We start from the raw sequence: 21,299 nt of genomic DNA, 5'->3' as shown, positions 1-21,299 counted from the left end.
CTCGGATATATTTATGGCGGATCTTAAACAGTTTAACAAGAAAAATAGAAAAATTAGGCAATATAAAACAAATTTTATACAATAAAATACCAAGGGAACTAAATTTTCAATGCAAAATTTTGGTGTTGGGAGGCCTAGCTCACTTAGGTCAGACCAAATGTCTGCCCCTGAATACATGCTAGCTGCTAGCCTCAGTGATAAGCTGCAATTTTTTCATGAGAATCTACTATTTTCGGCGAGTTTGTTTGGGCTTATAATGGAAAATAATTTTATACCCTAAAAAATAGTGACACGTTATTATCTGTATCAAATCCTTAACATAGTTAACAACGTAAAGTAACACACAAACATGCAAACGTTGTACGTCTGGCTCCGACCTAAAGAAATGTTCTCCTAGCTAGGAAACTAAGGATCCTGAGGGAAAAATGGCCGACTTTTCTAATAAAGAGAATTAAACTTATGGTGTTGTACGGGATGATTCACTTTCTCAGAGCAAGCACAGCAATTTAGATGGTTGTACTTACTCTGAGTGCGCTAGTTGTACGAGATACTCCCGTGGCCCAATTTAAATACAAGCATAACATACTATCCATAAAATGGGCCCAAAGTGTAAATGGGTCAAGGCTCAAGTCTATGACCTAACATTCTACAAACCCCTGTAAATACTCATTTATGGAGGGGAGGTAAGAGAGGCTCCTCCACTCACACTCTCATCTCTACTTTCTCTCTATATTATCTACTGGATACTAATGTTGGGCTTCGAAGGCCCCGATCCGGGGAACCTCCCCCGGGCTCGAGGTTCACTTTGTAGGAACTCACTACACGCTCAAGATCTTAAACCCCGGCTACACCACCCGATTCCAATGCCGGAACATGTGTGGTTTTGGATTGGTCATTACTTTCACTTTACACAACAAAGGTTAATTTTCTCTCAAACAAAAACCGATAACCTATTAAGAGTGGATGGAGTACTAGGTCGGAAACATGCATTTGTTACTCTTTACTAAGGATAGATCTTACCCTAAGCCACGCCATAACCACCCCATATTAAATTTTAGTGTAATTTGGGCATAACACATGACTAATTTGGAAAATTTGTAGAAGTCGTTTAGATGTATTATTCTTCCTAACTCACATGTATCTTGAACTCCATTAAAATAATTCAACCATATTTTAGATAACTCTAATCTTATCCACAACTGAACCACAGATCATGCCAACTCAGCTTTAACTCATATACAACGCCAATAACTAACCTATCTAAACACTATATTGTTAGAGTATTATCTAACAGAACATACTAAAATGGAATTACTTGCTAATTGATTACAGTTTAATGTTTCCTTAAATATAAATAAACTCTAATCCGCTTACAAAAACAAAGTCGTTAGTACATGTTTGTACGTAACAAAAACATATATCATGTACGTCAAAGTCCCCACCTCACTAACCATGTTCCTAACCAAAAAGGCAGCCAGCGCGCTGAGGGAAAAAAACCTTCACTTTTTCCTTTAATCTTCAAACAAAGTACGGGGTAACTAATTAGTGTTTTTCTATACCAATTGCATGTTGATTCAGTAGTGATTGATGCTGAACCTGATGCGAATTACCCGTGATCGATCCTCCGCAACACCAATTGAGAAGGGAATGAAACATATCCACTCAGAAATCGCCCCGAATCCGGATTAGCCATAAGGGTGAACCGGGTGGTACAAAAAAAAAAATAGTGTTTTCCTATAAGATTGTCTGGCACTTATTTATTAACTGCCAGATCATGCTCATAATATGTTAATTGAATACTCTGCCAATTAACTAACTATCAGTTAGTTTTTTTACAAGAACTTAAATAAAAAGAAACCCTTGGTTTGTCCTTTAATCTTCAAGCAAAACAACTAGCTAGTAGATCTCAGCTTCTTCCGACACTTATTTAACTATCATATCATATTCGATCAATAATAATGTCAATTGAATAGGAGGTGGATGACGTATAGCATATGGTCTGACAGTTAATATAATTAACTGTCCATCAGTCTTTTACAAGAATTTAAATAAAAAGAAACTTAATTTTTCCTTTAACCTTCAAACAAAAGAACTAGCTAACTATAATAGATTTCCTATAAGATCGTCTGACACTTATTTAACAGTGACATCATGCTCATTCATATTTCAATTGAATATAGGAGGTGGGTGATACACCATACGGTAGGACCGTTAACTAAATATCCCACATTCTTTTATAAGAAATGTAAATTTTCAAAAAAAAAAAAGTTTAGCAAAAAGCATCTTGTACCAAATCCCAGCCTAGCAGGAACATTGTAACAACCGGAAACTTAGGTATAAAGGCACCCTTTCTTCAACATTTAAAACCCTCTAAAAACTCAGAAAAAAACCAAACACAAACTCAAAATTATTCCATTCTTCAAAACTAAACCTATAATAATTGATGTCTTGCTTCTACCTCCCTAAGAAGCTTAAACAACTACCTTCTTCTTCTAAGAAGGCTTGGAACTCCTTCAAGTCCTCTCTTTCCCCCAAACTCCGCAACTTCCGTGACACCAGTCGCAGCCTCAGCACTCTCCCTAGATCCGTCACGAGAACCGCCTCCCTCCTTTTCGATCTCCGCCCCCAAAAACGTCGCCGTTCTATTCCTACGCCGCAGCCAGCTCGTGCAACTCGCGGTGTGTCACGTGACTTTTATTATTTCAATCAGTACAACTATCAACATCTTGAACCGTACACTTCCGGCCCTAATAGTCCTGCAACGGTCTACGTTGATCGCCTTTTCGGGGAGTCCTTGTCGTCGTCGACCACCACGAAAGAAGCGGGTGTTGGTGTTACAATAATGGAAGCAGCTTCAACAAGTAATAATAATACGATAAGAGAAGAAGGCCGCGGCGGAGGTGGTGGCGGTGGCGCAAAGAAAAGGAAGAAAGTAAAGAATAATAATAATAATTGGAAAGAGGTAGTTTCATCGATGCCGAATATTAGAGGAACAGTTGATGAAAGGGCAGAAGAGTTTATTTCAAGGTTTCGACAAGAGATGCAAATACAGAGAGAACAGTCTCTTATTGAATTCCAGGAGATGTTAGCTCGCAGTGCATGATTAATTATTTTTTATTTATTCATCATAATACAACTAACACAAGTATATGTTGGTTTAAAAAAAAAAATTGTTGATTTTTTTTTTAATATAAATGGGTTTGTTGTGTACAGGGTAATTATATCAGGGAGCATGTTAATTAATTACTCCATGAATAATTATATGAGTGTATGTATTAGGAAATTAAAGGTACGTAGGAGCGATTGTTTGTTTTTTTTTTTTTAACAAAAAAGTCCTAATGTCTTATATTGATAATTTATGCATTTTTATATAGCGCTCCGCAATTTGGATTATACACCCGGGTGCACAGTGTTCATTGTGCATCCTGAAAAACATTTGTTGAGTATCTAAAGAACATGAAAAATGATTTCAATGTACATATACAAATGAATTATTTGAACTATATGTTCATTTAATATATGTTCTATGGATATGAATGATATGTTCTTTACATTTCGTTCTTTTAAAAATAGGGTGCATAGTGAGCATTGTGCACCCAGGTGTATAAATCATATTTTGAGCGTGGAGATTCTTTACAAGAGCCGAGTGATTTTCCATATTTGTTCGACTTTTTTTTTTTTGACATTAAACCATATTTGTAAAACGGAGAAACAATACAGTAGGAGCTAGCTTAGTGTATTTGGACCCGTCCAGTCCCATTAAGGGCCGATGATTGTATTTGTATGAACCGTTAAGGTACGTGTCATGATTGGGTTACTTGTTTAAGGCCTGGCCCATTTGAAAATTAAAAGGCTCTGACCCATTTAAAATTAGGTCGTGTCGGGACTTTTAAATGGAGCTTGAACAACTCTAACATGTACTTCAAGGGCTGTCAAATCTGTAATCGAATTGGTTTCAAGTCGGTTATAAACGGTTAGGGTCACGTTAAAATTGAATTATGTCGGGTCAGTGTTTTATTGGAGTCGATTAAAATCGGTACGGATAACTTTGAGTTTGGATGAAGTCGGATCATATATTATTCTCTACGTGTTAGGGTGAGCAGGAATACTGGGTATCCGGTCCTGGACCGAAAAATGTAAAGAATCTGGCGGGTTCTGATTCGGAGTCAGTACCGGCAGAACCGGTTCCAGTTCTAAATTTTAGGAACCGATACCCGATTCTGGTACTGGTTCCAAAAAATTTAGACCCAGTTTGAGGTTACAGGATTGATTCAAAAAATTGAGACCCGGTTCTGATAGAATCCGGTACCAGTTCCTTAAGTTTTGACCGGATACCCGGTTCCTCTCGCCCCTACTACCACCTATACCATTACTTTGAAAAATACTCTTAATTTTTCAAGTAGTGTCTTGACCTAGTCAAAATATTACCCGCTACCTCAAAAGCTATCGTTGAACACCCCCTAAATAGTTTATGAATACACATACTCTAAGGATGTCATAACCTGCATTATCTTAAATCTAATTTTTTTTTAGGGTGATTATTTTAAACGTAATTCATTTTACTTATCTTGTCTAATATCTCATTAAGCAAAATGTTTGAGATAGTGAGTAGCGTTTTGACTTTTGGCCTAATCAATACGCTACTTGCAAATTTGCAAGTGTTCAGTAAGGTAGCGGTAGCGGTTGGGAAGCTTTTGTCAAACGTTAAAATTAGTTGCGGGTTGTGTTTGATAAATTTATAATAAAGTTTAAGCAATATATATACTATATATTTATAGTAGTTTTTATTGTATTTTACTTTGTGAATCGCTATATATTTTACCGAACACTAGCTCATACTCCACTAATTACCCGCTTCTTTGACAACTAATGTTATTTGCTACTATTCATCTCTACCCGCTATTCAACCGCCAACCACTATCCATCACCGCTAGTTTTTTCGTACATGGCCATTATCATTAAAAGTGTTATTTTTAAACTCTTTTTAATATTAATATAATGATATTAAAATTAATAATTTATAATATTTGTTGTGACAGTGATAAATCAAATGATCTTATTTGCACAAAACTTTAGTAATCTATACATAGTCTATAAAAAGGATAACCATATGTAATACCTCGTATTTTTATAATATTTATAAATATATTTTATTATATTTATAAATAATTTTACGATTTATTAGCATTTAAATAATATTTAAATGTATTTAATGTATTTTAATTAATTAGAATATTTATTATTTTAATTAATTATGAAACGAATTTAATTCTTGAGTCGGGAAATTAAATGAGTTGCAAATGATTTTTAAAAGCTTCGGGTTTTTAAATAAAAAGTCCAGTTTGTTTTATTAATCAAGCTCAATCCAAAGAGTTTAAATTAAATCCTAAGCTAGCCCAATCATTGTTTCCTAAGCCCAACTCAAATCTCCTAAGCCTAGCCCATCAAGGGATTAGGGAGCCTATAAATAGGACTCCCCCATCATTAAATGAGCCCCTAAAATTTATAAACCCTCTTTTGTTTTCTTGCCCCTCACTCCATCTCTCCTCTCCTCTCTTTGCTCGGCACCGCACGCCTCACAGCAGTGCTCGTGCCCTCGCGTGCTCGGCCTCACGCCCGCACGCTGCCTTGTGCCTTCGAGTGTGTCGCGCCCCGCGCTGCACTCCCTCTCGCCCTCGCTCGCTCCCTCTTCGCGCGCGCCCAGCGCCCACACCCCCCTTCCTCTCCTTGTTGCGGTGTTGTTGTGTTGTGTGCTGCCCTCACTCGCCCAGCCTCACACCCACACTCGCTCGCCCTCTCTCTTCGTCCGCGCGCCTAGCGCCCTGCTGCCTTGTCCCGCGCGCACCTAGCGTGCCCTGCTGCCTTGTCCCGCGCGCCAGCCGTGCTCGTCGCCCCTCTCTCCCGCGCGCACACACGGACGTGTGTGTGTGTGTTCGTATTCGATTTCTTTTTCGCCCAATCACATTAATTCGTGGTTTTTCCGTGCTATAGGCCGGATTGGTATAATTCTCTTCTTCCTTACCTATTCTGTTTAAATTCCGTATTTTAAATTACTATATTAATATTGTTTTGAGTAATTAAAATGCTGGGAACCGGTTATGAATACCGTGGTTTGAGGATTTGTGTGTTGTGATTCATTAGGTTTGTTTTAATTATTAAAGAATGAATTTTCAGATTTGTTTATTTAATAAAGCATGGATTTTTATGACATTAAACTAGTGTTATTGGGATTTTCAAGTTAGGGTTTTAACCTAGACCTAATGAGTCAATTGATTAGCATAATTAGGTGATGATTTTAATTATGATAATCAATTATATTTTCAGATTTGAATAAAGGTTTAAAGTGTCGATTTTTATTGATTTTAAAGGCGGAAAAAGTATGTTTTTGTACTAGGGATTGATTTTGCAAATTGAGACGACTTTATTATTGAAAAACGATTGAATTCTAAAGTCTAAAGGAAGTTTTAATTTTTATAAAGTTGCTGGAAATTTAATGAACATGGAAATAATTTAAGTTTCATTATTTTGATGATAGGAGGTGATTTCTAGTTGAGTGCTCGTTATTGCAAAGTGGCTCCTACGCTTAGGTATTCAAGGTACGTACAAGTCTAGGGCGACCACACCTTTTTGTCAATAACAATACATGATTGTTGATGATGTGAATTACATTATGTGAAATCATGTTTATTTTGGTGAACGAGCATTGTTGTGTGATGTTGGATTTATTGAATTAATTGTTGAACAAGCATGTTGGAATTATTATGAGTATGGATGTCATTGTCAATCATGTTGTTCAATATTTATGCATGTATGGTTCAATTCACATGCAAGGGATGGATTAATTATTTGTATGCTATTGTACGGGATGTCTAGCATACTTTGAGCTATTTATTCGTACCTCGTTGTACTATTTATTTTACCACATGTGAAGGGTTAGCTCACGTAAGCCACCGCACATGTAGGGTTCAGTTGGGAATATTATGTGTGAAATGAATTAGGATTTGTCGTGCAAGGGCACAACCCTCATGTTAATATGCATGATGTGGAGTCTCACTTTGGTGAGGAGGAACATGGTAGGTAATATCACAAGTGTCTTGCTTGGTTGATCACAAGTCCTAAGGCATTAAAATAAGATTGTTTTGATTGTCGTTTATTAATTGTATGTGTGCATGTTGTCGAGTCTTGAGTTCGCTTTTATTAAAATATTAATAAACGTAAAGTGCAACCGGAACAAGCTTCAAAACTCTTGGAACGTATATACCTTGAGTATGAACAATGGGGGGAGTCTTGCCAGAAAGCTCGTACTCCTACTAATGATACAAGACATTGTTTCATTTATATTATGCGCAGGAATTTCGTCGGTATGGCCCGACACTCGGTATGGCCCGATTTTATTATTATTATTATATTTGGTGTTTGGTTGGCTCCCATCACCTTTTCCCTTTGTGGATTATTCTTTTGGTCCGTTCGAAGCTTATTCTAATTAAATTGTGAGTCAAGAGTCGAGTTAAGAGTCGAGTCTTGTATCTCATGATTGTTTGATTTGTTATTATATGGCTTTTGCATGTTGATTAGTATTTAGTGAGTGATGCATGCTTTAGTTTCATTACTCTATGCTTGTAAGTACTCAGCTTTTGCTGACTACGTGCTTTGTGTGTTTCCGGTCATGGCCTTTGCCTTAATGACCCTATGATGATCCATCATTTGCACTTGCATTGTTGGGGAGTAGAATAATATAGCAGGTTGGTAGATCAAGTACGATCGAAATCATGTGGCTTGGGATGATTGAGAGAGTTGCATGTTTTCGTTCTTTGAAACTATTTTATTTAACTTTATTTTAATTATGTTTGAAATATTTGAATTATTTATATTTTGGGTTTTGGGCCATTATGGTTCCAAATTGTAGGAGGCCTCGATATTTTATTAATTATGGTTTTTAAAAGTTAGTTGACATTTAATTCCGCTGCGTAATTCTGGTAATAGCCTTAGCCGTTATCACGGTGGCGGTAATACTTTAGTAATTCCTTTATTTTAAGTTGGAAAATGATTTTATAAAAGCAAGGAATTATTAGGGTGTTACACCATATATTATTGGAAGCCATGTGTCATCTCTCATTTCATTCATTAATTCATTATTAGTTTTTTTATTATTATTATTATTATTGTTTCTATGTTTTACAACTTTAACTCCTCTTCCACTTTACCTTCCTTATTCAACATAAATTACCAATAGTCCAATATACGCATTAATCTCTTCCTCTTGACCCCCTTTAACATTCAATATTAACTCAACATATATTTTTTTTATTTTTTCAACCTTCAAATTAGGGGTGACAATTTCATCAAAGTCCGACGGATATTCGAACAACCCGAACCGAATATATGGTTGAAACCCGATAAAACATTGATGTTAAAGGGGTGGCGCGTGGATCGAGTGATGGTCGGGTCGGATTCGGGTGGAGCTTCATCCAACCCGTCACCTGGTCCATCATTTGATCCATCCATCCATCCGTTAAAATTATTATTTTTGTTTACTACAATTACTTAATTATTAATAGAATCATGTATGTATTGCCTAATAATTTTTTATTATTAGTTTTCAGTTATTTTATAATGTAGATGTCAAAATTATAATTTATTGTCCACTATATTAACACATATTACTTTATATTGATTGATATTATAAATAAAGTTGACGATACTTTTAATTACTATCGTTAATCATCCGACCAACCCAATTCATCCGCGGATGCATGATGGATGAGTCGGATGTGGATGGAGGGTAAATGGAGTGACGGATGGGTTGAATCATAGATGAAAAGTTGACGGATGGAGGCGGATGAATCTCCACCCGATCCACCTCCGATCCATTGCCACCCCTACTTCAAATTACACCTTTATTTAATTCATATATTACCAAAAAATCACAAGTCATCACTAATTAAAACTTTAAAAGACAGTTGAACCACCATTATACAACCGCCCGTTCTATGAACGGGCTCAAAAGCTAGTTTAATTAAACTCAAACTCCATTACAGTTTTTGTTCTAATCATGTCATAATATTATTTATTTGGCATTATAAACGCCGTGTCACAAATTTCCACGTGGTGCGCTCTAGCTATTAGAAACAAATCTACTTAAGACTTAGAGCATCTCCAATAGTAAGCTAATTTGACAATTAACTTAATATGTCACATAAGATTTCAAGATATTTCATTGTCTAGCTAATTCGTGCTCCAATGGATAGCAACTAACTTGTTAATTAAATTAGTTTCACTTGTCCTACTTGTCAATTAATTATTTGACAACTTTGGGAGCTAGTTGTCAAACAATTTTGATTGGCCAAGCTAATTTATTATTTGCACTACAATGGTCTAACTATTAGCTTGAAACTTTTATAAATTTCAAGCTAGTCCCTAGCTACAACGACTGGAGATGCTCTTTTGGTTCACATAGGAAGTAAAATTTCACATGAAATGCAAATTCATAGGAAGTTCATGGGAACTTTCTAAAGTTGTTTGGTTAGAGCATCTCTAATGGAAAGCTAATTTGACAATTAGCTTGTTATGCCACATAAGATTTCAAGCTATATATTTTATTGTTTAGTTGATTTGTGTTCAAATGGCTAGCAACTAGCTTATTTTTTACATTGCTCTCACTTGTCAATTAATTATTTGGCAGCTATTGGGAGCTAGTTGTCAAGCAAATTAGCTTGTTTAAGGTTTTTTTTACGGAAGCTTGTTTAAGATAATTTACTTGACCAAATTAATTTATTATTTTCACTCCAATGGTTTAGCTATTGAGGAAGTACAAACGCATATCAGATATGTATGGGCAAATACATATCAGAACAAAAGACAAAATAGAAAAAAGGACAAAAAAGAAATTAAATGGTACTTTTTAACAAAAATGGTACTTTTTTTACAGAATGGTACTTTTTTTTTAACATGAATGGTACTTCATTTTTTATCTTTTAGCTATTTGTCTTTTAGTTGATATGTGTGTTTCCACACATATTTTAGTTGATATGCGAAAAAACAACCTCTTAGCTATTAGCTTGAAACTTTTATATATTTCAAGCTAGGAGGAAGTATAAATCAATATCTGATATGTATTTCAAGATACATATCACCCCACTAAACGACAAAATAGGCTAAAGACAAAGTTACATTTTTTACCCAAAGTTACAATTTTACACCTAAGATGAAGTAAGTAATGTGACTAAAGTGGCTACAGTGGTTGTGGCCCCACTAATCAAATACCACTTTCTTAAATACCGTGAAGAGGGGTATGTTGCAACAATAAAAAATCGGATGAAATATTAATAGTTAAGATAATTTGAATATATTACTCTGTAATAGTTAAGGTGTGTATTGGGAACCGTAAATTACATACCCCATAGTGTAACCAACAAAGAAACGTAAGGAACATGATATGAGTACGGAGTAATAATTTGTTTGATTCACATGATTTTGACTCAAATTAATTCATGTGAACATGATAGAATTACTTTTCTGAACTTATTTAATTTGAAAAACACATAGTTTTGCTGAAAAATCTAATTTACGTATTAAATTATCTTGGAAAAATAAAACTTAATTTTATTGTACTTATATATCTAAGCTTATCTGAATAAAATGATAGATGAGTCGATTTTTTTTTGTTGTACTACCTGATTCACCCTTAGGGCTAATCCGGATTCGGGGTGAGTTTTGAGTGGATAGGTTTCAGCCCCCTCCCAATTATTGTTGTGGGGGATCGAACACGGGGTCCTCCCTACCAAGTTCAGCCTCAATCACCACTGAACCAACAAGCAATTGGTTGTAGATGAGTCGAATATGAATTAAATGTTGGGTTGCTTTACTACGGACACCCCTTGTGACTTGCGAGTTGTATCTTTCAAATAATCACGGATGCTTCATGAGAACCTCATGAAATCAACATCTTCAACCCATGAATTGATTGACATGTTATGGAGTATATGGTTGAGTTATAGGAAGATATAAGCATGAAACATGTTAACAAGACCTGGTTATCAGGAATGAGGCATGGACTTTATTTCGTCATTATGTTGTGCTGCTCTTGCCTGGTGCCAACAATCATACTTAATTGATGGCCATGGCCCGGTATGACAATTGGTAGAGGTTTTAAACGTGCTGACTCTTCTGGACTCGTTTCTTTACTTCAAAATCGTGGATCCAATTGTTGTGACCTGACTTCTTTCTCAGTTACGGAATCTGCTTAAAACTTTGAAGTTAGTGACTAGTTATGTTGCGAGGTTGCACATTCAATAACGTACAAGCCTAGCTCATGAATTGATGGCCCCGTGCTCGTCATCAGGAGATTCTTTCTTATAACTTTTGTTTCATTTTGGGGTTTTTTTTCTATTGTTTGTCATCTCTGTCGAATAAAATCATACGTAATTAAACTTTGTTTTAACTTATCGAATATTGTATGTTACACAATGATACGTGTACATACAAAGTACTACGTATAATACAAATACAATCTAAGGTCGATTTTAGCTTACGCGGGCGTCGAATAGCGATGCACTTTAATTATTGGTAAGATTCTAACCCTATACTACTTATCTCATATGTATATGGGGTTCTGAAAAAGCTGGACCAACAAACAAACTACGATTGAGGGTTAGAGATTTGATCACTAATGTATAAACGAAGCATACAATACGGAGTATCATTAATTATTATCAACCCATTTATATATTATTGACAATAATGAGCCTGCGGCCTGCCTCATGACTTCACCTTGGCGGACACCAGTTTGCCACTTTGTTTAATTTGTTTTGATATGTCAATTAATAATATGGATATTTTTTTATGGTGATGTTGTTAAGTTTGATAAAGTGTAAGTAGTCGTCAACCAAATAACAAAAGTGTAACAATCATATGTCAATTTATCCCAAAATGACCCATATATAAAGATTGAAGAGCCATTTTGCTAACTAGATTTTGTACATTTAAGGGGTCAACACTCTTTGGTTCAAACAATGCCACCTGGCACGCTCAGGTGAATATCTCATTTCCTCAAATATTTGACCTTGTTTTAGTTTCATACACTAGTTTAGGGCCCGTGCAACGCACGGCTACTACTAAAATAATTTATTATTTTAATAGTAACTAAAAGACTTGTGATATTAGAAAAACATGAGAGTAAAAGGATATATGAAAAAGTATAAATTCAAAGTTGTGTAAAAAAATATATTCAAATGAACTAAATTTGCATATTACTATGCAAAGTTAAAAATTATAGTCGTTTACTTGTATGTAGAACGATCTAACAACGTTAACCAAACCCAAATGACTCAAGACTAATTTTCGAAAAGATCCGAGCATAAGCGAGTTAGTCAAATACAACATATTTTGAATTGAGTAAAATCTTGATAAATAAACTTATATGTTAGTCTACTTACCTTGTATTATTATTTTAATTAACATTCTTACTTACAAGTTACCATGTATTATATTATTAATAGTAGATTAACATTAGAAGTTCATTTATCAATATTTTTTATATTTCTTATCAGATTAAAAAGTAATAATAATACATGAATAAAATTATATCATAAAGGAAAAAATAACATTGATTTAGCTTTCCTCCAATAATATATTATGCAGTACACTTCTATGGTAATTAAAATATATTTTTATCTTAGTTTCCTAAACAAACGTAATGTAATTTATTATTTTAAAGCAAAAAAATAAAAAAACATTTTGGCGGGAAAAAATCGCACCAGGAAATGACACGTGTCATTCCTGGTGTCTCTTTTAGTATATAGTATAATAGATAGATAGCTCTTTTGCACAATTAAACTAGTACGTCAAAGAAACCATACTAACATAATAACCGAAAAATCATTATGAAATAAAAATGGAGGTAGTACTACCTCTGTTCCTTAATGTTCTTTACGCTTTGGAATATGTGTCCAAAGTATGAAATGATGATTTTTATTTCATAATGATTTCATAATGTAGTATAACAATTGTACATAGAAATGTGTTTGGGTCGGGAATACCCACGGCGACGGCCACGGGAGAAATCGCGCACCTAGCTTGTCCAATTTGATAATACCTGTGAATTTAAAAAATACAAAATGATCAATCTAGAAAGAAAATGATCGCGAATTTTTTCCAATAATATTAATTTCAAATAATTTTGGTAATTTTGGTAATTTTCTATTATTTTTGTAAATTTTATTGGGTAAATCCGGGATTTTTTTTTAAATTCTGGATTATTTATTTATTTATTTATTTATTTATATTAATGAATTAAAATGATTAAAAATTTTGATTAATGAATTCAAATGATTAGATTATAATTAAGGTTAATTACAATATCATTAATGGACTAATATGCCACAATACGTGCTAGTGTAGCAATTAATAATTGTTAGAAAGGTACTCCCTCTGTCTTTTTTATTCTTTACGTTTCCATTTAAAGTGTTCCAATTTAATATTTACATTTAGAATATTTATTTTTATATTGTACTCCCCCCCCCTCTTTTTGGTCTTTTGCACGTTTATTAACGACTAATTAATGTGCATTGAGATTCCTCTATTTTTTTTTATTTAAACAATGAAAATTACGTTTATTTATAATGTCTTCACTTTTATCAAAATTTTGATATTGGAAAATTGAGAAAATTTTAATGTCTCACTAGAAAAGTGTGAGGGATTAAATGACTCAATGAATTTGATTGGTTAAAATAATCATTGGACACAAATTTTGATAGAATATTAAAGCATTTATGTGATAATATAAAAGGAAATTTAAAGAACATTTTAAAAAAACGGAGGGAGTAACATACAAGTCCTTAATATATTGTCAAAAATGTGCCAATGGTTATTTAAACCAATCAAATTCACTAAGCTATTCAATCTCTCACCCTTTCTAATTGGAACATTAAATATTTCTCACTAACAAAGTTTTGATAAAAGTTTTTTTAAAAAAGGAAAACATAATTTGCGTTGTTTAAATAAAAAAATAGGAATCTTACCTACACTGATTATTTGTTAAATTGTGTGCATGGTACCAATTGTAAGGATTAGAAAGGGACGGATGGAGTAGGAATTAATTGGCAACTTTTAACAACGTACGTAGCTTGTAATTGACAAATTCCCTAACAAACCACATGGTAATTGACAAATTTTCCTTTTCTTTGCCGCATATAATGGAAAGGAATTAAATAATCCAACCTTTCAACGATTTTCCATTAATACTCCAACTTTGCGATTATTACCTAGTAATCTAACCTTTACACCCCATTAACTTTTATTGCACCCAAAAGACCGTGTACCTGATAATAAGTTCACCCTCTTATTTTTATTTTAAAAAAAATAAAAAAGTTTAGGAATTCAGTATAATTGTTTTTATTTTAAAACAAAAAATAAACTCTTCAATTCCCCTCTCTTTTCTCGACCTCTTTCCTTTGTTTTACGCACATGAATTTTCACCACCTTCGTCAATGATCCATGCCATTCACCATGCACCATCCGGTTTTCGAATTGTCGTTGTCGCTTCAAATACTCGAAGTCCATATTCGCACAAGTCAACAAATACCTGATGTCCAGATTCACATAAGCCCCAAGAAAATGAAATTGGGGAAAAAAAATTATGGTTCCTGTTCAAATAATTCGGGCAAATTTTGAATAATTATGTTCGCAATAGGCATGAATTTGAGTATTTGTTGTTTAATTTAGATCAAATTAATAATTTTTTTTTTACAACTTGCTGCTTGGGTTGAAGACACTCTAGCTAAACTCGCTACGTTCAAGGCCTCAAAACTCACAAGCAAATGTCTTTGCCTGTGCGACTTTGTTGATGTGTACATATGCATTAATTGGAGACTGTGATATTGTTGTTGCTTTTGTAGTTAGCTTTCTTCTGGTTTCTGTTGTCAACAATGTAGGTTCATGTATACGTGGGTGAGAAAAGAAGGGAGAGAAAATATACGGAGTAAGTGACTGAAAAGTGCATAAAATCAACTTGTTGTGGTTTATTTTGATTATCAGATGATGTTGACGACGGTGGTGGGAGAGAGTAACGCCGGTGTGGGGATGTGGGGCGGTGGAAGAAGGAGGAGAAAAGACGACAATGGTGGTGGGTTTAGATTAAGAAGACTAAGGACAAAGAGGAGGAAGGAAGAAAGAAGAAAGAAAAAAAATAAGGAAAAAAAATAAAAAAAAATAAAAAGAAATTATTATTTTTGAATAAATAAATAAATTATGCGAAAATATTTGCATAACACGTGTATAGGCTACCTGATGCAGTGGGTTGGTGACCTGTTGGGTGCAATAAAAGTTAATGGGGCGCAAAGGTTGAATTATTAAATAATAATCCAAATGTTGAATTATTAATGAAAAATCGTCAAGAGGTTGGATTATTTAAAGTAATTTTTCCAAATGAAAATAAAAGTTGGTTAAATTGTACTGAAAATACACTCACAAGGTTATGACCGTATTACGGAAATCAACGAGATTTGATACTCCGATAAGGAAATCAATACTTTTTTTTTTACAAAAGAACCTCTTTATCCTATCAATAAGGACTAATAATAGGATAACGCGTGGATCAAATTCTCATGTTAAAAGAAAAGTTTTAAGTTCAATAAGTTCCAATAACATCAAAAATTCAATACATTCAATCGGGTTAAGTCTAGATCAAGTTTTTCACCTTATTCCCGCAAACTGTTTTTGGTACACCCCTTGTGAGTAGAGCACAAAAAACCTAGAGCACAGAAGACCATGTGTCACAGTTGTGTGCCATTACTTTCTTATTCATCTGTAGTAAGATAATACAAGTATAAAATAAAAATGAAATAAAGATAATTAAGTTTAGAAAACATAAGATAATACAAGATAAATTCAAAGTCAATACGATAAAATCAGAAAAGCGCACGTTAAAATATTCATAGAAAAAATTAACCTTTATAACTTCCAATAACGATAAGATTAGATACCAAAAGGTAAAATAATATGAGACAATACTCCGTAATCCACATAAGATAAATATTTCAGGATATGATGAATTCATGACCAATACTTCCTCTGTTTTGTAATAGATGCATCATTTCTTTTTTCACATATCCCAACATGCTTCTTTGAACATTAATATCTCTAATTGCGTGTAAGTAAAAATTATAAAAAATTGATATTTGGAATCCTCACATTGATACGAATTTAACAAGATCTCACTTGATTATGTTTGTTATTACACAATGTCAAAGAATAATTGTCAAAGTTAGTTAATGAATAGTGACCAAAAGAGAAACGATACATCTATTGAGAAACAGAGGAAATACAATAATATAAGACAATTTTTCTTGACCAATCGATCTGAAACATTGTTGAAAACCACGTATTCAACGGATCTAAATAGCCATATAACCCCAAAATAATTCCTAAAATTAGCCCCCAAAACGACATCGTTTTAAGTGAAACAATTAATTAAAGCGGTAATCCCTTGAACTGTCTTTTCCGCTCAATAATAAATACCGTGGTTCACTTTTCTCTCTCCTCCTCACACCATCACTTCTCAAACCTCTCTTCTCCACTCACCTTCTGACTCATCGCTCTCTCTCTCTCTTCTTCGCAAAAAACATGGGCAAAGAACCACTTCGCGTCCTCGTCACCGGTGCCGCCGGTAAATCTTCGCTCTATTCTTTCCTAATTTCTGATTCATCGATTCATTTCATGTTTTTGTTTGATTTGGCCAGATCTAACTTCTAGCTATCCGTATTGTGTTCTAGTGCGATTGATTTAGGGTTCCTATAGTTTGTTTTCGTATTTTTGGATTGTGTTTTGCAAATCTAATATTCGTTTGATGCGATTTGTTAAAGGAAATGCTGCTCTATTGTAAATGTGCAAATTTGCATGTGAGATCTAACTATTTCTGTAGTTTTATTTCGATTTCGATTTTCATTGACTGGTTGATGTTTGCAATAAACATTTTGATTCTGAGGTTTGCATGTTATCGGACTGTTATAATTTTTAGAGAGGGTGCTATTAGAGCAAGTTGATCGCTGTTCGACTGGACCTAATAACCGATCGACTCAAAACTCACCTGCTCAAAATTTCCTAGCTTGACCTGTGCTTGAAAATGTAGGATTGTAGCTTAATAATAGAATTATTTATAACCTTATAATGAATCTAATAGATGATCACCTAATAAATCAATAAAAAAAGGACATCGTAGTGGTAACAGTTAGTTTCTTGGATATTGTAGAATGTCGATATTGTAGAATGTCGAGGCAGTGATGAAAAAAACATTTCTCGATGCTGATTTAGTCTGTGAGACTAATTGCGAGTATACAATCATCTGTATACTTTCTTGATGACTGCATTTGTGCGTGTCTGAGCCTCTAAGTTTCGTATTCGGAACCTTTGTTCCAATAGTAAATCTTTTTTATTCATTATAAGGCGGTTTTGTGTTAGGGGGTGTTTAGCTCAAAACTCGATAGCTCCATCTGTTCTCGGAAATGTTGGTTTATAGCTTAATAATGAAATTCATCACCTTATAATGAATCAATCAGGAGATCACCTAATAAATGAATCGAATAGGAGATCATAGTGGTAACACTTAATTTTTTGGATATTGTTGAGGCAGTGATGAAAAAAAACATTTCTCGATGCTGATTTAGTCCGTGAGACTAATTGCGAGTATACAATCATGTGTATACTTTCTTGATGACTGCATTTGTGCGTGTCTGAGCCTCAAACTTCCATCTTCGGAACATTGGTTCCAATAGTAATGCCTTTGTGATTTGTTTTTTCGGTTGTTTGCGCTAGTAGCGTTTAGATTCAAGATTGTATTGTGTTGTTACACCGGTGGGACAGTAATCTAGTTCTGTATATCCGTTTCTATGGTTAGAGTGTTCTACTGGATATGTATGTATTTGCAAATTTGGAATTCTTATTAGAAGATGAGGTGGGACGATGAGTGCATTGTTGACTTAGCATTGTGGTATTTGACTTTGCTTACGTTTTGTAATATATTTGTGATCCGAAATTGGTATAATCAATGATGTAACATGCTAACATTTCATTATTGTACTTTGATATCTAGGGCAAATTGGATACGCTCTAGTTCCCATGATTGCTAGGGGTGTAATGCTAGGCGTTGACCAGCCTGTGATTCTACACATGCTCGACATTCCTCCTGCCGCTGAGGCTTTAAACGGAGTTAAAATGGAGTTGGTGGATGCTGCTTTCCCACTTCTTAAAGGTAGGCGTTTTTGGTTTTTTAATATGAAGTTTAGATTCTGTTTATATATGATCTTGTGATCTAATGTTGTCTATGTTTTCAGGTATTGTTGCTACAACCGATGTTGCCGAGGCATGCAAAGGTGTGAACGTCGCTGTCATGGTTGGTGGCTTCCCCAGGAAAGAAGGCATGGAGAGGAAGGATGTGATGTCAAAGAATGTCTCAATCTACAAGTCTCAAGCATCTGCTCTTGAGCAACATGCTGCTCCTAACTGCAAGGTTTGTTAGCTGTTTAGCCGAATTGTCTTCAGATAAATTTAATCTGAAATTAGTTTTGCTAAGAAGCATGTATCTTTACTATATTGCATTTTTTAATTTTTTACATGACTCAAGGCTGGCGTAATTTTATATTATGTTTTCTCTGCCCTCCGAGATCTGAAATGATTGAAATGGATCAATGACATGATTTGGATAAGTTTTCAATTCCATGTTTGTTCAGTGTGTAATTTCCTTGATTGCTCTGTTTTTTCTTTATACCCTATCAGTTTCAAACTGGTCACTTAGTTTCCACTTTCCGTGTCTGTTCAGTGTTTGCCCTGTTTGGTATAGGAGAGGGTTCAAAAACGTTATATACTCAATTCTATTTGGTCACATACTGTGTAGTTTTGTAAATGCTAGAAATGGAAGATAAAGTCTTATTTTCATTCTTAATCTATATTTCAGTATTAAGAGTTAAAGGAAGAGAGATAATGCTTAATCTGAACGAGATAACACAGCCAACACCAAATTTGTGTTAGATTATAGTCATTCCTATAATTTGCCTCTTCTCACGCTGTTTGTTTTGTTTCTTTAGGTTTTGGTTGTTGCCAACCCTGCCAACACCAATGCATTGATTCTAAAGGAATTCGCCCCATCAATCCCAGAAAAGAACATTTCATGCCTAACAAGGCTTGACCACAACAGGGCCCTCGGTCAGATTTCAGAAAGACTTAATGTTCAAGTGTCTGATGTGAAGAATGTTATCATCTGGGGAAACCACTCATCATCCCAGTACCCTGATGTGAACCATGCAACCGTAAAGACAGAAAGTGGCGAGAAGCCCGTCCGTGAGCTTGTTTCTGATGATGCATGGTAAGAAGAGAGGTGTAAGATTACTAAATGATACTTATCGACGATTGCAACTTTTTGTTAATTTGGTGACGTTGTTTGCTATTATGCCTGGCAGGTTGAACGGGGAGTTCATCAGTACTGTGCAACAACGTGGTGCTGCCATCATCAAAGCAAGGAAGCTTTCCAGTGCATTGTCTGCTGCTAGTTCAGCTTGTGATCACATCCGTGATTGGGTGCTCGGAACCCCAGAGGTTAGTGTTTATATCATTATATGTATTCCTACTGTTGACAATTTCTGCAGTGAAGCATTCAAAGGAGCTATCTCATGTTAACTTCTATGCTTTGGTTACACTTTACAGGGCACTTGGGTTTCCATGGGTGTGTACTCTGATGGTTCATACAACACTCCAGCTGGAATCATTTACTCCTTCCCAGTGACTTGTAAAGATGGAGAATGGAAAATCGTCCAAGGTAATGATTTGATAACATTTTCCCACCCTCATCTGATATTTAGGCTATGGTTGATAGGTTGTAAAATGTTTTCATGGAAAACGATTTTCTCCTTTTCGATCATTTTACCTTGTTTGGTTTGACAAGGTATAGAACACAATTTACCATAACTCCCTCAAAGGTGGAAGGTGGAAAAATCTTTTCCATTTGAAAGTGAGGGAACCCACTTTTCCACCTTCTATTCATCATCTTCTCCCATTTTCTTTTAAGGAACCAAAGGAACTAGTTTGGAATTGTGTTTTCCCCTAGACAATGTTTTCAAAGGAAACACCAAACCAAACGGAGCTATAGTGTAGCTTTTGAAACGAGTTCTTATCCAATTGTAGTATTTGATTATTGATTCTGAGTACTAAATTGTTACAACTGTTATTTTCAGGGCTTCCCATTGATGAGGTATCAAGGCAGAAAATGGATGCAACTGGAGCAGAGCTTGTTGAAGAGAAGGCTTTGGCCTACTCATGCCTGACTTAAACTCAGTCCCGTTTTCCAACGTGTGTTCCCGTTTGTGAGAGTAGTTATAGATAAAGTTTTGCAATAAGCCCTTTGTGAGACTATTGAGTTGGCTCCGCTTGTGGCAGACCATTACTCTCGAAAACTGATTTCTGCAAGGTTTTACCTAAATTTTTGCATGGAAGAATTTGCATAACAGTGAGATGATAGTCTGTGTAAAGGCACACTCTTATCTGTATTGTTCATTCAACAATTATGCGATTTGATCCTGAAACTGGTTTCCAAATCTTGGCCGCCACTCGCGTCTTACGTTTTTTTGGTATTTCCATTAGCTTGCAAAATTGAAGGCCTGATCAGTTTGGTGCTTTGGTCCGACCATAGTGTTTGCGAAAGCTTTCGTCTTGAGATTGGTTCACTGCTGTTTGCGATAGCATACAAATAGGCTTTCAGTAAGTTCAAGTTGTGCAATTTGGTTATATGGTTCGTTCCTTAAACCGTGGTCCGTTAAACTAGAAACAGGCTTTCAATTAGAGCTGTCAAAACAGGTCATCGGGTCGGGTTTGGGTCGGGTCATCTCGGGTCTCGGGTCATGATCAGGTCGGGTCGTGTCGGGTCAATATTTCATTCGGGTTGAGTTCGGGTTCGGTCGGGTCGATTTCAGGTCGGGTCATATTTGGTTTTTTCCTATCCCGGGTTCAGGTCGGGTTCGGGTCGGGTTATATTTCGGTCAGGTTTGATTTCGGGTTCAGGTCTTATCGGGTCGGGTTTAAGTCGGTTTGTAGCAGATAATTTCGGGTTCGGGTCTTATCGAGTCGGGTTTAAGTCGGTTTGCAACACAGTTATTTTCGGGTTCGTGTCTTAGTTTGGATCGGATAATAATCAGATCAAATAGAATTCAGATCGGGTCACTCTCAAGGACGGGTCAAACTCGGGTGTGATAATTAACCTATACATTTTAATTATTTTATATTCTAAAAAATTTTGTTTAACTTATTTTAGAGTTAAA

General features: G+C 35.0%; 2 protein-coding genes and 2 non-coding genes across 4 annotated transcripts; all 4 read left to right on the top strand.

Moving 5' to 3' along the window:
• Positions 1–2,443: 2,443 nt before the first annotated feature.
• LOC110787353 (uncharacterized) lies at positions 2,444–3,103 on the top strand. The gene has a single exon (XM_021991962.2). It carries the CDS (start codon positions 2,444–2,446, stop codon positions 3,101–3,103), a length of 660 nt encoding a protein of 219 aa, XP_021847654.1.
• Positions 3,104–16,504: 13,401 nt separating this feature from the next.
• Positions 16,505–20,579, top strand: LOC110787385 (malate dehydrogenase, cytoplasmic). Its single transcript, XM_021992004.2, has 7 exons — positions 16,505–16,663; positions 18,086–18,244; positions 18,327–18,502; positions 19,077–19,354; positions 19,449–19,584; positions 19,693–19,804; positions 20,220–20,579. Exons 1-7 carry the CDS (start codon positions 16,621–16,623, stop codon positions 20,312–20,314), a joined length of 999 nt encoding a protein of 332 aa, XP_021847696.1. The 5' UTR covers positions 16,505–16,620; the 3' UTR covers positions 20,315–20,579.
• On the top strand, positions 17,269–17,382 carry LOC130471235 (small nucleolar RNA snoR126). Its single transcript, XR_008931894.1, has one exon. It is a non-coding gene; the product is annotated as a small nucleolar RNA snoR126 (small nucleolar RNA).
• LOC130471234 (small nucleolar RNA snoR126) lies at positions 17,621–17,735 on the top strand. Its single transcript, XR_008931893.1, has one exon. It is a non-coding gene; the product is annotated as a small nucleolar RNA snoR126 (small nucleolar RNA).
• Positions 20,580–21,299: the final 720 nt, after the last annotated feature.

The sequence above is a fragment of the Spinacia oleracea genome, chromosome 3, assembly GCF_020520425.1.
Source record: "Spinacia oleracea cultivar Varoflay chromosome 3, BTI_SOV_V1, whole genome shotgun sequence".
NCBI lineage: Eukaryota > Viridiplantae > Streptophyta > Magnoliopsida > Caryophyllales > Amaranthaceae > Spinacia > Spinacia oleracea.
This window is presented reverse-complemented; position numbering and strand designations above follow the sequence as displayed.

Bases quoted from the DNA above. Each gene is read 5' to 3' on its own strand.
- LOC110787353 (XM_021991962.2), top strand. From the start codon at position 2,444: ATGTCTTGCTTCTACCTCCCTAAGAAGCTTAAACAACTACCTTCTTCT.
- LOC110787385 (XM_021992004.2), top strand. From the start codon at position 16,621: ATGGGCAAAGAACCACTTCGCGTCCTCGTCACCGGTGCCGCCG. The intron at 18,503-19,076 runs GTTTGTTAGCTG...TTGTTTCTTTAG, and splicing joins ATGCTGCTCCTAACTGCAAG to GTTTTGGTTGTTGCCAACCC. The intron at 19,805-20,219 runs GTAATGATTTGA...TGTTATTTTCAG, and splicing joins AGAATGGAAAATCGTCCAAG to GGCTTCCCATTGATGAGGTA.